General features: G+C 37.0%; 1 protein-coding gene across 1 annotated transcript in view; it reads right to left on the reverse strand.

The window, feature by feature from the left end:
* Zpbp (zona pellucida binding protein) overlaps positions 1 to 18,521 on the reverse strand; it is a 390,789-nt gene that overhangs the window by 302,602 nt on the left and 69,666 nt on the right. Inside the window, exon 9 of the mRNA XM_050141095.1 lies at positions 3,174 to 3,351. Within this exon, the coding sequence (XP_049997052.1) occupies positions 3,174 to 3,351 (178 nt within the window). The remainder of the gene's footprint in view (positions 1 to 3,173; positions 3,352 to 18,521) is intronic.

An 18,521-nucleotide genomic window follows, 5' to 3' on the forward strand; every position in this document is an offset into this window, starting at 1 on the left:
GCCTAGGCAGTTTCGTGGATGCTAACCTTACTAGACCTGGATGGAGGTGGGTGGTCCTTGGACTTCCCACAGGGCAGGGAACCCTGATTGCTCTTTGTTCTGATGAGGGAGGGGGACTTGATTGGGGGAGGGGGAGGGAAAGGGGAGACAGCGGTGGGGAAGAGACAGAAATCTTTAATAAATAAATAAATTTAAAAAAAGAAAAAAAAAAGAAAAGTACTTTCACAAAAGGACCCTATTTTCCCAAGAATGAAGGCTGACAGATAGGGCTTCAAAAACATAAACACAAATATAAACATAAAGCTAAAACACTGTGCATAACAAAAAGTCAGATGAGTGAAGAAGCCCCCAGAGTGAGAATCTTTTCCAGCTATACATCTGACAGAGGATGGAAGCTCAGAACACACACACACACACACACACAAAAGAGAAGAAAACAAGCATTCCAACAATTGAAAATTGGACTACTATGCTGAGCAGTGGTGGTGCACACCTGTAATCCCAGCACTTGTGGGGCAGAGGCAAGCAGAGCTCTGTGAGTTTGAGACCCACCTGGTCTACAGAGATAATTCCAGGACAGCTAGGGCTATTACACAGAGAACCTCTGTCTCAAAAATTAAAAAAAAAAAAGTGGACTTATCTTTGAACAGAGAAGATTCAAAAGAAGAAATAAAAATAACTAATATCTCAAAAGATGTTCAGCATCCTTAAAAATTAGGGATATAAAAATAAAACAACTTTGAGAATTCAATTGCAATAGATATTCTTGGCTATCAACTTGTTTATATCTGGAAGTAACTATTACCAAAATGTCTGGGCACACCTTTGAAGGCATTTTTTTTAATTAAATCATTTGAAGTGGGAAGACACACATTTAATCCACATCTATTGATGAAGAAAAATTCACCTTTAATCTGCACCACACCTTCTGATGGAAGCCTATATAAAGGACATGGGAAAAAGAAAGTGTTGCCTACTTGCTCTTGATGACAAGTCTATTCCTTCACTGGTATTAGAGTCTACTTCTTTCAGATTCTGATGTATACTGAAGAGCAAATGAGACATCCGGTCTCATGAACTGGACAGCGACTGGATTCTTGGTCCTTCCATTGGTAGACAGCCATTGTTGGACTATCTGGACCACAGCCAGTAAGTTACTTTGATTTATAATTTGCATAAATCAATACAAACATACATATGTAGGTGTATGTATATATATATATATATGTACAATAATACACATTTTATAAGTTTCATCCCTCTAGAGAACCCTAATAAATCATCTTGCCCCAGTCAGAATAGGTAAGATCAAGTAAACGACTGACAGACAACAAATATTAACATGGATATAAGTATTGGTGGGATTGCAAACTGGTAAAGTTACTATGGAAGTAAGTGTGGAAAATTCTCAAATAGCTAAAAATAAAGTTCCCATATGATTACTCCAGTATATGCTAAAGAACACCACATCACAATTCACGGGTACCTGCTCAGTCATGTTCACTGCTGTTCTATTCACAATAGCTAGAAATGGAAACAACCTAAGTGTTCTCCAACTGAAGGATGAGGAAAGAAAATGCAGTATTACACACAATGAAACTCTACCCAGCTGTAAAGAAAAAAATGAAATAACGAAATTTGCAGGTGAATGGATGGAACGGGAAAATATTATGCTGAATGAGGTAACCCAGACCTAGAATGACAAGCACTGCATGTGTTATCTGTGGATACCAGCTTCGAATCTTTAGACCTGAGTATATAACCCAGAGCAACCGCAAATGACAGAAAAGTAAAGAGGGGCTATGGTGGGAGGCACGAGCTTTAGAGGGGAGTAGCAGGACACAGCTGCTGTGAAGGAAAAGGGAGGAGCAGAGAGGGCACAGAGAGTGAGAGGAGAGACAAGTAACATTAAGGATAGTTGATAATGCCATAAAGAATCATTTTATGTTTAAATTATATATAGTATTAAGTATATGTGCATATATAGAGATATATATGCTTCAGCTGAAGTCGCATTGCTTGGGGTGGCAATGCTCCCCCTCAAAGCATAGCCTAACATAACCCCCAATGGCAGGCATGGTAAACTTTATTTCAAATTATTGATCAGGAGAACCCAATAGATCCCCAAAATATTATAGGCTATGCCCTAGGTGTCTTCTGGAAAAAGAAGTTAGCGCACTAATACTGAAGGCACCCTTCAGACACAGGTCTGGAGGAGAACATACAGATGCCACTTTGATAAACTAGGATAGTTTCTAACTGCACTCTAAACACACCTTCATGTCCACAGAAGGTTGCTCTCACCCCTCTTCAAAGCAGCCTCTCTTCACAGCTGATATATACAATTACAGAAATTGCTCATAATTACAACTGCTCATAGCACCAAACTACTAATCTTGAGGTGACCATCCCCACTGGATATATTTACAGAACAACCTCTATACTTTAGACCTAGGCGACATTATGGAAGAGGTGGCAGAAAGGCTGAAAGAGCCAGGTGGCCAGGACGTCTGTTGCAAGACAGTTTCTTTTTCTTTTTTAAAAATTTTAAAATTTTGCACAAAAGGTGGAAGAGTAAAATAAAGGGATGGTATCTGTGGGAAGGTGTCATAAGAGGCTGCGGTTTGTTTGTTCCTGGCTGCTCAGCCCCAAAATAATCACACAGAAACCATATTATTTGCAATACTTGTTTGGCCAATAGCTTAAGCATATTTCTGGCTAACTCATATCTCAAATTAACCCATCTCCATTAATCTGTGTATCACCACGAGGCTATGGCTTAACATGTAAAGTTCTAGCATCTGTCTCTGGTGGGGATACATGGCTTCTCACTAACTCTGCCTTCCTTCTCCCAGCACTCAGTTTAGTTTTCCCTACCTAGCTTTATCCTATCACAGTCCTAAGACAGTTTCTTTATTAACCAGTTGTATTCACAGCATAGAGAGGAAAATAAAGGGGAATAAATGATATTAAAGATATATTTCAAAGAATTCTCAAAAATAGAATAAAATATATTATTTGCACATATTTAGAATCAGCTTCTTCAAATATATAATTTAAAATAAGTCAAAATCTAAGTGACAGTTTTAAAAGAAGATAAATATTCAGTTAAACATAATCAAAGTAAGTGAATTTTTATCCACATAAAACCTGAAATGTAGTTTATTACATACCACAGCACTCAGGGCACTTTGGATGTTTCAGGAAATTTATCCCATAACCAGGATAGCAGCGGTTAACCCACACCATTTGAAGTGTTCCTTCAATGTAGTATATTTCAGGCAGTGGCTCCATACGTTTGCCCAGGACTTCTACTTGCTGATTAAAAAATCTCTCTATGAGATTTTTAGCCTACATTCGAAATAAAATTTTAAAGATTAATTATCTGTAAGGCTAATATAAATTTAGAACAAATAATGTAGAGGAAAAAGTCTCAAATTTTTTATCTGTAGTTAAGATACATATAACACACAAAAAGGAAAGTCTACCATTCATTTTAAACAATTGTTTAAAGTTAAACACATTTATGAAATTAAATTTATTTAAAATATTTTATAAGTCACTAAGAAGTATGTATTCTATCACCGCCTTCCTTACTTTATGAAGGAAAATTAGGCTTATAAACAAGATAAAATGTGATAAGTTCTAGCTCTTTGTTATAATTAAATTTACAAATACTAAGGACATCATTCTGACAGATATCTTGATATTGGCAATACTGGCTCTGACTTGGCTGCGAAGAGGAATAAGAGGCAGTGTTTTCCTTTATGGAGTCACACCTCTACATGAAATACAAAATAAAGTCATGAACTCAAACCCAATTTCCTCTACAACAAGAATCTGTACCTCCAGTCTAGTCAGAAGCACAGATAACTGGGCACACTGTTCTTGAACCTCAACTTGTCTGACTTCTTTGGATACTTTCATAAGTCTATTATTTCCATGAAAAATTAAAGAATTATTAAACCCTTTTAAATGAACTACACTCAACATAAATATGAATTGTGCTTTTCTATTACTCAATTATTTACATGTTTTCCTATATTAAATATTTTCCAATTTTGGTAAGTTCTGTCTGACAAATTTTTTACATTTATTTGGTCAAACATAATTTTCATTTAAGGAAATACTAAAAGAATTAGTAATAGGAAGCTGGAGAGATGGTTCACAGTTAAGAGCACTTGTCATTCTTACAGAGGGGATTGAGTTCCATTCCCAGCACTCACATGGAGGTGCATTGTTTCCTGTAACTCCAGTTCTAGGGATCTAGTATACTCTTCCAGTCCTCAGTACATAGCACATGACGTACACTTACATACATGCTGGGAAAATACTCATACATTTAAAACAATTATATACAATCTGATATCTAATTGCTCTCATTTAAAGGTGTTATTATTCAAAGTTTAAAGGACACAAATCACAATCATTCCGAATGTTATGCAAAAATAAATGTAAAATAAAAGCTTGTCAGAATCACAACTGATTGGTTAAAAGAAACAACACCCTTCACCATAGCTACAAATAGCATAAACTATCTCGGAGTAACTCTAGGCAAACAAGTGGAAGACTTATATGACAAGAACTTAAATCTTTGAAGAAATAAATTGAAGAAGACACCAAAAAGTGGAAAGATCTCTCATGCTCTTGGGTAGGCAGAATTAACATAGTAAAAATGGCAAACTTACCAAAATCAATCCACAGATTCAATGCAATGGCCATCAAAATCCAAGCAAAATTCTTCACAGACCTTGAAAGAATGGTACTCAACTTCATGTGGAAAAGCAAAACACCCAGGATAGCCAAAACAATCTTGTACAATAAAAGAACTTTGGGAGGCATCACAATCCCTAATTTCGAAATCTATTACAGAGCTACAGTACTGAAAACAGCCTGGTATTGGCATAAGAACAGACAGGTGGACCAATGGACTTAAATTAAAGACCCAGATACTAATTCACATACCTACGAACACCTGATTTTTTGACAAAGACACACACAAAAAAAATTAAATGAAAAAAAGAAAGCGTATTTAACAAATGGTGCTGGCATAACTGGATATCAACATGTAGAAGAATGAAAATAGAGCCATATCTATCACCATGCACAAAACTTAAGACCAGATGGATCAAAGACCTCAACATAAAGCCAACCACAATGAACCTTATAGAAGAGAAAGTGGGAAGTACACTTGAATGCATTGGCACAGGAGATCACTTCCTAAATCTAACCCCAGAAGCACAGACGCTGAGAGAAACAATTAATAAATGGGACCTCCTGAAACTGGAAAACTTCTGTAAAGCAAAAAACATGGTCAACAAGACAAAATGACAGCCTATAGAATGGGAGAAGACCTTCACTAACCCCACATCAGACAGAAGTCTGATCTCCAAAATATTCAAAGAACTCAAGAATTTGGTCATCAAAAGAACAAATAATCCAATAAAAAAGTGGAGTACAGACCTAAACAGAGAACTCTCAACAGATGAATCTAAAATGGCTAAAAGACACTTAAGGAAATGTTCAGCATCCTTAGTCATCAAAGAAATGCAAATCAAAACAACTCTGAAATTCCATCTTACACCTGTAAGAATGGCCAAGATCAAAAACATGATGACAACTTATGCTGGAGAGGTTGTGGGGTAAAGGGAGCACTCCTGTATTGCTGTGGGAATGCAACCTGGTACAGCCCCTGTGGATGTCAGTGTGGTGATTTCTCAGAAAATTGGGAAACAACCTTCCACAAGACCCTGTAATACCACTTTTGGGTATATATCCAAAAAATGCTCAGTTGTGCCACAAGGACATGTGCCCAATTATGTTCATAGCAGCATTGTTTGTCATAGCCAATACATGGAAACAACCTAAATGCCCCTCAACCAAAGAATGGATAAGGAAAATGTGGTACATTTATACAATGCAGTACTACAAAGCAGAAAATAAATAACGACTTCTTGGAATTTGCAAGCAAATGGATGGAGCTAGAAAACATTATTTTGAGTGAGGTTACCCAGACATAGAAAGACAATTATCACACATACTCACTCACAAGTGGTTTTTAAACATAAAGCAAAGAAAACTGGCCTACAAATCACAATCCCATAGAACTTAGGCAACAATGAGGACACTAAGAGACATACATAGTTGTAATCCACATGGGAAATAGAAAAAGACAAGATCTCCTGAGTAAATTGGGATCATAGGGACCTTGGGGGAGGGCTGAAGAGGAGAGAAGAGGCAGGGAGGGGAGCAGAGAAAAATGTAGAGCTCAATAAAAATTAATAAACAAAAACAAAGGCAGAAGTTCTTGCAAGTAAAGTTCTAAGGAAACACAACTGTCAATTCAGGCTATTATAATTGCAAAATTTTCTTTCCTAAGTAAAGGGAAAAGTAAAAACGTTCCATGATAAAAACAGACTGAAAAAGTATGACCATTAAACCAACTCTGCAAAAACTATTGCAGAGGAACACTTCAAACTGACAAGAATAATAAACACACTCTAGAGACCAGAGGGAAAAACAGTGACAGGGTAGTCAATCAAAAGAGATTTAAGGAAACAAAATAAAATTAGCAAAACTGCAAAAATAAACTCATCTCTCAATAAGAAATCTGAATTTTAAGTCTTAATTCCCTATTAAATACTAGAGAAAATGACAAGATTCCCTTTTCCTTCTTCAAAGGAACACACCTCTCATGCTCAGGGATGGACACTAACTCAGAGAGTAAAAGGGTGAATTGGGGGTATTTCTAGCAATGCAACTAAGAAACAATTAGGAAAAGCTATTCTAACAAATGACAAAAAGGACTTCTAAGACTTTTCAGAACACACAGTGAAAGTCTCTTCATACTCTAAAGGTATAATTCATCAAGAGAATATGACAATTCTAAACACATACATCCCAACGAGGTACACTGTACTTCATAAAACAGACACTAATAGATATAAATCCACAGATCCATTCTAACACAGTTATACTAGGTAATGTCAATACATCATTTTCACCAACAGGCAGGTAATTCAGTCAAAAAATAGAGACACACTAGAGTTAAGTGATAACATGAATCAAATGTACCAAACAGGTATGTATAGAACATTTCACCCAAACACTAGAAATACACATTTTTCTTAGCAGTCCATAAACTTTTTTGAATATATTGGAATATATTTGGAATATGTTGGGCCAAAAATGACTCACAAAGAGTATAGAAAATGATATATTATATATTGCATTCTATTAAAAATATGAACATTTAAGAAAATACATAAAATATAAAAACTCATGGAATTAAAAAACTGTACTATTTAATGCTGCATGGAGCACTAAACCAGATACAACAGAGCTGACACACACATGAACTCGCAGAGACTGGCAGCATGCACAGGGCCTGTACAAGTCTATGCCAGATGGGGTTCTAGCACTGAGAAGGAAATAGACATGAACCCTTCCCTAATTAGAAGCTATCTCTAACTGATAGCCACTCTCCAATAGAGTCTCGCTGGGTATACAAACTACACTTAAGGGGCAGGCCCTATGATCAGCAAAGAGAGCCAACACAAAACAAACAATGACATTTCTAGAGATATTTTATCTCCTAATTATTTGGGTACTTTTTATTTTTTACCTTACTTGTTGTCTGATGTGAGATGTCCTTCTATATATGTGTTGCTTTTATTGGTTGATGAATAAAGCTGTTTCAACTAATGACTTAGCAAAGTAAAGTCAGGCAGAAAATCCGAACAAAAAGAGAGAGAGTAGGCAGAGTCAAAGGGACACCATGTAGCCAACAAAAGAGAAAGACGTCATAACAATACAGGTAAACCACAGCCTCATGGTGATATACAGATTAATAGAAATCGGTTAATTTAAGATGTAAGAGCTAGCTATGAATGTGCCTGAGCCATTGACAAAACAGTGTTACAACTAATAAAGTTTTTGTGTAATTATTCAGATCTAGGCAGCCAGAAAACAAAAGCACAGTCTCTTTTTACAAATGGCACCCAAACGTTTGGCAAGAATTTCCACATAAAGCCTGAGAAAGCTTTAAAAACAAAAGAATTCTAGACAGATAAGAACAGTCAAGCACAGAATCTTGAGGGAGCATTGTCTCAGATGGACTCTTTTAGAAGCAAGCACAGGCACGGCTCTTTAAGAGAGGCTTCCTGACTTAACATTGGTGGTAAAAAACCTTGCAGCTCTTTTAAGAGGCTCTGCCACCAAACATTTAAATGGTGCTTATGAGCAGATACTGGCAGGCTTCTTGGTGGTAGCATGGACCTTGAATTTCCACAGAGTTGTGGCAATAAATATGGTTCTCACTAGTACCTCTGCAATGAAGCTAAACTTACAGAAAGCTAAGAAATAGAGCAGAGCCAGTTGCCAAAGCTTCAGCTTTAATACTAGTCATATTGCTTAGCAGACTAAAGACTGATGTGGTCAGAAAAAGACAGATACATACAATAAAGACAGATTCAGATGGAAAAAAGAACCGCAAAATGGGTTACAGTGTGTTTAAAAACATACATAGACTTGGGAGAGGAAAGAAAAAGGGTAGAGAAAGTCCTTAAAAAAAGAAATAGAGTAGTGGACATGTGGTATATGCCCTTAATCCCAGCACTTGGGAGGCAGAAGCAGGCAGATTTCTATGAGTTCAGTGCCAGCCTGGTCTACAGAATGAGATCCAGGACAGCCAAAGATATGCAGAGAAGGCTTGTCTCAAAAAAAAATTAAAAAATAGAAATAAATAAAAGAAATAGAGTTTTAAAAAGTCATGTAAAGATGGAACATATACAAAGAGTCTGGATTATGTATATTATTGTGTTTTCTTTGAATTTTTTGATTATGAATGAGCTACCTACAAAGAGACATTTTATTATACAAGCTGCTAAGCTAGACCAACAGATATATTTTAGAGGTATTTTGACTTGAAATTTTAAGTCTAAAAATATGTTAGTCTGGAAAAGAGGTTCTGCTTTTGTTTCCACAAAGGACAGAAAGCTGTGGGTCCTTTACTAGCTAATATAGTTTGAACAAGCAAGACCTCCTGAAGCAACAACCCAGATGGTCCAACATCTACAATAGCTTCAGAACTGCTGGATGAAAAGGACCAAGCACACAGGACACTGCATGAAATACCTGATTAACAGAGCCCCCAATCAGCAGGAAATAGTCTAAAAATCTATGCATCAATTCCAAAATATTGTTTACAAATGTTTATTTTCACTTAAAGAAAGTTGATTATAAATGGCTAATGGTCATAGTCAAGGTCTTACTAAAGAGAAAAAATGAGATATCATATAGAAATGAATACTTTACATTGGTATGGACTTTGGTTTGTTGATACAAATTTAAGGTTAATTTTGTTTTAAATATTTCTATTCTTGTTTAAAATATTTTGTTTATGTATAAACATTTTTAAATGTATTATTCAATTAAAATTATGGATTAATAGATATTCATCTATAATAGTCAAACTTTAGTCATGTTAGGGTTTCTAGATGTACAGAGATATATTTCAGATGGATAGGTATTATATTCTTCAAATCTTTAAAAGACCTATAGAATATGGCATTTAAAATGCTTTAAAAACTTAGATTTTTCTCAATGAGACATGTCTGCTTCTGGCAGTACCAATTACATCAGGGTGTTTTATAGGCATTGAAGAAATTCATTAAGGAATTTGCCTTCGATGTGACAAGGCTAGTCATTTGGGCAAAAAAAAAAAAAACTGCTCTTGCCTGTACTGCTTGATGGTATGCTGTATGAACTGGACATGCAGGACCCACAAAAAAAGTGACTGCTGAACTGTCCAAAAGATGGGATGGTCCTTCATGGTTCCTGCTTCATAAAAGAAACTGCCAGACATTCTGCAGGACACAGAAGAAAACAACTGACAAACTTTGCCAGTACAAGGCAGAACAGACCTTCAAATTTCCTGCTTCACTGAAAAGTCTGCCAAATATTAGGGGCCTATATGGATGACAAAACATTACAGAAGAATGTTGGGTGTTGACTATCCAGGTAGCAAGATATCTCTGTCATTTCTAGAACTTTGGAAGTTGCTTACAACACACTTTCTATTTATTTAGGTAATATTATATCCTTCTGGGATCTTTGATGGAGTTGAAGACTAGATAGTTATAATTATAGTTTTTCTCAGTTACAATAAAATATAAATTATATAAAAGACTCACAAAGACACGATAAATCATAGAATATTTTCCTTAATTTGCCAAATGTAAATGGAATAAATATTGTAACTCTAACCAAACAAGTGGAAGACCTGTATGATAAGAACTTTAAATCTTTGAAGAAGACACCAGAAAATGGAAAGCTCTCTCATGCTCTTGGGTAGGTAGAATTAACATAGTAAAAATGGCAATCTTACCAAAAGCAATCTACAGATTCAATTCAATGCCCATCAAAATACCAGCAAAAATTTTCAGACCTTGAAGGAATAATACTCAGCTTCATATGGAAAAGCAAAAATACCCCCCAAAAAACAGGATAGCCAAAACAAGACTGTACAATGAAGGAACTTCTGGAGGCATTACAATCCCTGACTTCAAATTTTACTACAGAGCTACAGTACTGAAAACAGCCTGGTACTGGAGGACCAATGAAATCGAGACCAAGATATCAATCCACACAGCTATGAACACCTGATTTTTAACAAAGAAGCAAAAAAAATATCGGATGGAAAAAAGAAAGCATATTGAACAAATGATGCTGGCATAACTGGATATCAACATGTAGAATGAAAATGCATCCAAATCTATCACCATATATAAAACTCAAGTCCAAATGGATCAAAGATCTCAACATAAAGCCAACCACACAGAACCTCACAGACAAAAAAGTGGGACGTACACTTGAATACACTGGCATAGGAGATCACTTCCTAAATATAACCCCAGTAGCACAGACACTGAAATTAATAAATGGGACCTCCAGAAATTGAAAAACTTCTGTAAAGCAAGTAAAGGGCATAGTAAACAAGACAAAACAGAAGCCTACAGAATGGGAAAAGATCCTCACTAATCCCACATCTGACAGAGGGCTGCTGTCAATTAGGGTAAATGGGCGTGGAGGTCAATGAGATGGATCAACAAACAAAGACACTTGTCATGCAAGCTGGATGGCCTAGGTAAAGGAAAATATCAATTCCGCGAAGTTCTCCTCTGCCATCCACGTATGTGGTGGCAAACACACTTCCACATGCACATCATGTGGGCATGCACACACACAAATATTTTTAAAGAATCTAGAAAACTGTAGGTATATTTTTGGTAAAAGTTTTTTAAAGAGAAAATATTTTTAGATGAGGAAATATTTTAGACAGTATTCTTGCTCTAAAATAAAGAATAATTCCAAAATGGAAACAAAAAGAATCAAGAAAAAAAACATAAATGTCTATGTCACAAAAGATATCTAGAGAAGGAAATTGAAAAATGGTGCACTAGTGAACAAAGAATGGTGCACAATGAGTGAGCTCACTACAGTGAGAGGTCAGACATGATTTCTAAGGTCGGGCTTTGCTCTGCACTTCTTTCATTGGACATCTGCCCTAGACATTATGAGGAAGCTGCAAAGGCAGGAAATTCCACGTTAACTTGTAAATGTGTCTTTTGGATATGCAACAGCAGGAACAGAATGTTTGCAATCCTTTCTGCTGTAATTCAATAGAAACAAGAGTAATTCAAATAATAGACTTAGTCCTGCGAAACAATACATTTTCCTGGTAGATAAAAATCTGCCTCCTTAATCAACACAATCAAATTGAAGACCCAGAAATAAGTTCACATACCCATGGACTCCTGGTTTTTACAAAGAAGTCAAAAATGCACACTGGACAAAAGACAGCGTCTTCAACAAACAATGCTTGTCAATGAGGTGGATGCATGTAGGGAATGCAATCAGAGCCATATTTACCACCCTGCAAAACACCGAAGGACCTACCTCAACATAAAAGATACCCTGAATGCAGAAAAAGCTAAATAAACAATAACCTTTATTTCATTGATACAGGAATGTACTTTCTGGACATGAAATAACACCAATAATACAGTAGTAATATGACCAACAATTAATAAATGGGTCCTCATAAAACTGAAAGGCTTCTGTATGCAAATAATATGATCATTGTGACAAACTGGCAGCCTAGTAAATATAAAGTGCTTTACCAATTATATATCTGATAAAGGCTTAGTACCTAAAATATGTAAAGAACCAAAAAATCCTGAACATTCAAAAATGCGGTAAAGATCTAAGATGAGTTCTCAAAAGATGCAACATTAATGGCTGAGAAACACTTAAGAAAAGTTCAACATCTTTATCCATAAGGAAAATACAAATTAAAACTACTTTAAGATTTCATATTACCCCAGTGAGAATGTTCAAGTCATTAAAACAATAATAACATACGTTGGCAAGGATGAAGGGACAGAAGAGCATTTACTCATTGCTGGTCAGATTGCAAACTGGTACAGCCACTATGAAAGTTGGAGCAGCAGGTCAACAGTACTACCTCAGGTAGTTCATGTTGTGGTAGATAAAATATCTCACTTCCTTTTTCTGTATGATAGCTTTGTTTTTTGATAAATGATAATCTAAGTTCCCTTTCTAAACAAATATGTAATAAAAATAAATACTGAAAAACCCTATGACTTATGACACCACAAAGGATAGAGATTAAATATTCTAGTCACTTGTGCATTTAGAGAAAAGGGATCAAGAAACTCACAATGTAAAGGGTCATGAGTGCCTGTCTGCTGCTTCTGTAATAACATAGGAAGCAAAATCAAGCACTGCCTTTTCTTAATTTAATACAAAGGGCAGGCATATTTCAAAGACAATTACATTTTACTCAAGTGCTTCCCTGTCAAGGATATAAAGATCTGGTGTTTGCTGACACATGCCAGGGTGTTCAGAGGCCTACCCATTCCACACCGGAAAAACTCAAAGTCGTAAACTCTACAGTTAAATCTATTCTGAGTCTCCACAGCCACAAGATCACTGGAGGACACAGTTACTTACACTTGTGACCTTTTTGAAAACTTGAATTTTTTTTCAAACATTAAAAAGGACATTTTATATTCTTATGTAAATCTCACACATGAACTATCAGTAGCTATAACCTTACATTTTTTATTCCTTTGTTGCTTTTCCTTTAGGAATTTCTTACATATGCAAATGTGTGTATACAAATATACATATACATATATATTAATAATTACAGTCTCACACTTTTCCCTTTAGTCTGTAGCATTATTAGATTCCTTTGTGGAACTCTTGTTTCCTCTTTAGCACATTCTCAATGTATGGCCAGCAGTGTATAGTTTATAGACTAAAGGTTCCCACTTCTAAACTCAGAAATTTAGACACCGAAGACAGCTGCCACACAAATGAGATTGTGTTCTAGCAGCGCAAGGTAAATCTGTGTCATAACTAAAAAAGGATGCTGTGTTTATAGCTGACAACTCAGATAATGGATAGTCTGAGTGACCCATGGTTGAGACCCACACTTTAATATATCCCAATTCTCCCTCCAACTTGATTTACTAGTATCATGGTTATCAGGTATCTCAAGATACTAATCTTGAGGTCAGGCATAATAACAAGCTGCTGTGAGCTTTATTGTTTATATGGTTTGGTGTTCTGAGCAATGGTGTCATTTCTTCCATATTCTAAAAAGTAGTTATCCTTCAATCTCCAAGTACAAATCTTCTAAGTCTTCTTACAACAGATAGGATGAGATTCATGAGCATTGAAAAGGTAGACTATGTTCAGCAGGTAAGAAGCTATGAAAATAAATCTTCAGCAGCAAATAAACATTAAGTTTAAGGGATCAAAGTTTCATATAGTAAAGTTGAAGCATGCTGAAAAAAATCAAACAGGTAAAATTTAGGAAATATTAATTTCTGTCACCTACATCTGGTTGAAGTCTCCCACCAGCTAAGAGTCAAGATTTCCACCACAATTAACATTAATGGTAATGGGGCTTGTATAGAGAGCATATTCCTTTTATATAGAGATTGTATATAAGAATGCTAAACGTACTGGCTTTGTGGAGCCTAGGCGGTTTGGATGCTCACCTTACTAGACCTGGATGGAGTTGGGTGGTCCTTGGACTTCCCACAAGGCAGGGAACCCTGATTGCTCTTTGGGCTGACAAGGGATGGGGACTTGATTGGGGGAGGGGGAGGGAAATGGGAGGCGGTGGCAGGGAAGAGACAGAAATCTTTAATAAATAAATTAAAAAAATAAAAAAAGAATGCTAAAACAGCATGGAGCCATGTTTTAGCCTTACACATGTATGTCCATTAAGTATTGTCTCATACCTTTCCAATACATAAACCTAAAATTTTCTAGAATTATATATTCAAAATTAAACTTCAATAACATAACAGTAAAAATATCTCAAGTTTCCTTTTTTGTTTTAACTGATTTTATTGAGCTATACATGTTTCTCTACTCTCCTCCCTCCCTTTCAACCCTTACCCATGATCCCCATGCTCCTAATTTACCCAGGAGATCTTGTCTTTTTCTACTTCCCATATATATTAGATCCATGCATGTCTCTCTTAGGGTCCTCATTTCTGTCTCGATTCTCTGGGATTGTGAACTGTAGGCTGGTTTTCTTTGTTTTATATCTAAAAGCCACTTAGACCCAGCAATACCACTTTGGGTATATACCCAAAGGTTGCTCAACTGTACCATGAGGACATGTATATGCTCAACTATGTTCTTAGCAGCACTGTTTGTCATAGCCAGAACATGGAAACAACCTAAGTGGCCCTCAACCAAACAATGAATAAGGAAAATGTGGTACATTTACACAATGGAGTATTACATAGCAGAAAAAAATAATGGCATCTTGAAATTTGCAGGCAAATGGATGGATCTAGAAAGCATCATATTGAGTGAGGTAACCCAGACCCAGAAACACAAATATCATATGTACTTACTCATATCTCAAGTTTCTATTCAACCCTATGACCTAGGATGCCATTATAAACTATAATCCCAGACAATGTACTCCAGAAACCACCTTATCAACTCACTTATACCAAAAACTTTTTTAATAAGTGCCTTAGTAATATTTTGAAATCTAATTTCAGAAAGCACCAAAATCATACATGAAACTACTATAAAGACACAACCATGACAATTATGCATGACCCTCATGCTTGTGCTATACTCTCCATTTCTTAAGCAGTACCATATTAGCCACCATGCTTAAAGTTATATTAAAATATCTTTTTAATAAGCCCCGATTCCTCTTCAAAGTGATTTGTCCTAAAATTATTTCCTTTTTTACAATGAATTCAATAATCTGAGCCCCCATCTTAGTAGCTGTCTCTAAAAAGAACTCCTTCGGCTGGTACAGAATAGTGTAGAGCTATCTCCTGCTCTCCCCCTACCACTGACAAGCTAGTATTCAACAATCAACCATGTTAATACATCACAGTTGTATTTAAAAGCACATTTTTCCCTCAACTGATGGAAGAAAATGCACTTTAAGATTCTACCACACATCCATGACAAAAAAAAATTGAGAATAAAAATAATTAACAGAATCCAAAACACATAGCAGTTCTAATGCCATTAGAGGGAATATTAAAAGACTGAAGCTTTTTCTTCTATGATAAAGAAAAAGAAACCTGGTTTGATTCTTCTATTTAAAATAGTCTGGGGAAATCACCGGTACAACAAATAAGGAAATAGAAGAACAATTCGATTTGGGAAGAAAACTTTAACATTATCTCTTGTTTGTAAATGAAATAATCTTATAAGCAGCAAACATAGAAGCCTCCACACCGTCATTAACTTGGGAAGCTAAAATAAATAAATTCACGGGAGCCATAGGATGCATAATTTATAGGAAACAAAACAATTGGCTTACCATATATTAAAAAAAGAAGTATGCCCAAGGGAAATTAAAGTCGTGATTCTACTTACAATAGCATCAAAAAGAAAGTTAGCCAAGAACATGAAGAACCTGTTCGCAGGAAATGATAAAATGTTGCTTAGGAATTAATTCTCCTGTGTAGTTCACTGTAGCAGGGACTCACATGTCTGAAATGCCAGCTGACTCCTAGATAGTGGCAGCTTGGCCCTCAAGCAAGGTGTTTTAATGCTTAGTGGACTTTGATAGCACACATTAAGATCTCAGAGCTATGCTTGTTTCCACACTTCACAACACACTTGCACTTGGAACATACTCCTTAGATCATTGGCCACTCAGGGAGATGATCTGTGGGGTCTCAAGGGCATGCACACAGACTATAAGCAACTGTACTCACTGGAGGCTGGTGGTATGCAAGGAAGGGAGTTACTAAGGATAGAAGCTCTGTTAAACAACTAATACCTGTCCAGCACCAGCCTACACCATAGGAAAGACTCGTCTCCAAACTCCAATGATCCATCTGCTCTTTTAACCTGGAGAACAGTAACTCTAGGAAACCTAGAAAAGCCACTTGAATTGGGATGAAGAGGATTGAGAGATGATCAATGGTAAATAGCACTTGCTACACACTCAGTTCCATCCATTTACCTGCAAATTTCAAGACGTCATTGATTTTAACCACTGAGTAGTTGTACCACATTTTCTTTATTCATTCTTTGGTTGAGGGACATCCAGGTTGCTTCCAGGTTCTTGCTATTACAAATAATGCTGCTATGAGCAGAGCTGAGTAAAGGTCCTTGTGTTATGTGTGCATCCTTTGGGTATATGTCCAAGAGTGGTATTTCGGGGTCTTGAGGTAGATTGATTCCCAGTTTTCTGAGAAACTGCCATACCAATTTTCAAAGTGTTTGTACAAGATTGCACTCCCACCAGCAATGAAGAAATGCTTCCCATATTCCAGCATAAGCTGTCATCAGTGTTTTATCTTAGTTATTCTGACAGGTGTAACATGGTATCTCAGAGTGGTTTTGATTTGGATTTCCTTAATAGTTAAGGATGTTGAGCAAATCTTTAAGTGTCTTCCAGCCATTTCAAATTCATCTGTTGAGAATTCTGTTTAGACCTATAAATCATTTTAAGTGGATTACTCAGACCCAGAAAGACAAACATCATATGTACTCACTCTTAAGTGGATATTCGACATAAAGCAAAGGATAACCAACCTACAGTCCACAACACCAGAGAAGCTAGGACACAAGGAGGACCCTGAGAAAGATATACATGGATTCCCCCTGGGAAGGGGAACTAGACAAGATCTCCTGAGTAAATTGGAAACATGGGGGCATGTTGCGGGAGGTCCTTCCGCCCCTCCAACCAATAGCTGCTGAGATACTAGCCCATTGGGGCGTGGTTTCTCTCCCTTTAAAAAAAAAAACGGCTACTTCCTCTGCTCGCTCTCTTCACTTCCTGCTCCGCTGGTGACTAGACTCCCTTCCTGGTTGCGCAGAGGGCTGTTGTCTGGGACGGTGATCTGTAAGTTTTTTCCCCTTTAAATAAATACCACCCTATTAATCATAACTCCAAACTGGTGTGGCATTGTTTGTGACTTACGCCTTCAGGGGCGGTGAAAGGTAAGAGTGGAAAGAAGAAGGGGAGGTGGGAAGAGAATATGAGGGGTCAGGATGGTCGAGTTGTGGTAAGGAAAGAGGGAGAGCAAGGAAAGAGATACCTTGACTGAGGGAGTCATTATGGGGTCAGCAAGAAACCTGGCACCAGGTAAATTCCCAGGAATCCACAAGAATGTCCCCAGCTAAGACTCCAAGCAATAATGGAGAGAGTGTCTGAACTGGCCCTCCCCTGTAACTAGATTGATGACTACCTTAATTGTAATCATAGAACCTTCTCCCAGCAATTGATGGAAGCAGATACAGAGATCCCTATCTAAGCACTGGGCCAAGCTCCCAGAATCCAGTCAAAGAGAGGAAGGAGCGATAATATGAGCAAAAGAGTCAAGACCATGATGGGGAAACTTACACAAACAGCTGAGCCAAGCTAGTGGGAGCTCACTGACTCTGGAATGACAGCTGGCGAACCTGCATAGGACTGAACTAGGCCCTCTGAATGTGGGTGATAGCTGTGTGGCTTGGGCAGTTTGTGGGGCCACTGGTAGTGGAACCAGGATTTTATCCCTAGTGTATGAACTGTCTTTTTGGAGCCCATTCCTTATAGAGAGATACCTTGATCAGCCTAGATACAGTGGGGAGAGCCTTGGTCCTGCCTCAAGGTGATGTGACAGACCTTGAAGACTCCCTATGGAGTCTTCACCTTCTCTAAGGAATGGATGGAGGGTGGGTGGAGGGAAAGTAGAGATAACAGGAGGAGGGGGAAAAAGGGGGAACTGGGATTGGTATGTAAAATTTAAAAAAAGATTGTTTTAAAAGAAAAGGGGAAAAAAACACTTGCTACTCTTAGAGAAGACCTGAATTCAGTTCCCAGAATCTACAGCACATACCATCAGTAACTCCAATTCTGGGGATTCTGATACCCCTGAATTCTGCAGGTACCAGCACATACATGTAGCCAGAATACTCATACACATAAAATAAAAATAAAT

The sequence above is a fragment of the Alexandromys fortis genome, unplaced genomic scaffold, assembly GCF_014885135.2.
Source record: "Alexandromys fortis isolate MF-2015 unplaced genomic scaffold, M_Fortis_MF-2015_v1.1 scaffold_7, whole genome shotgun sequence".
In the NCBI taxonomy this organism is placed as follows: Eukaryota; Metazoa; Chordata; class Mammalia; order Rodentia; family Cricetidae; genus Alexandromys; species Alexandromys fortis.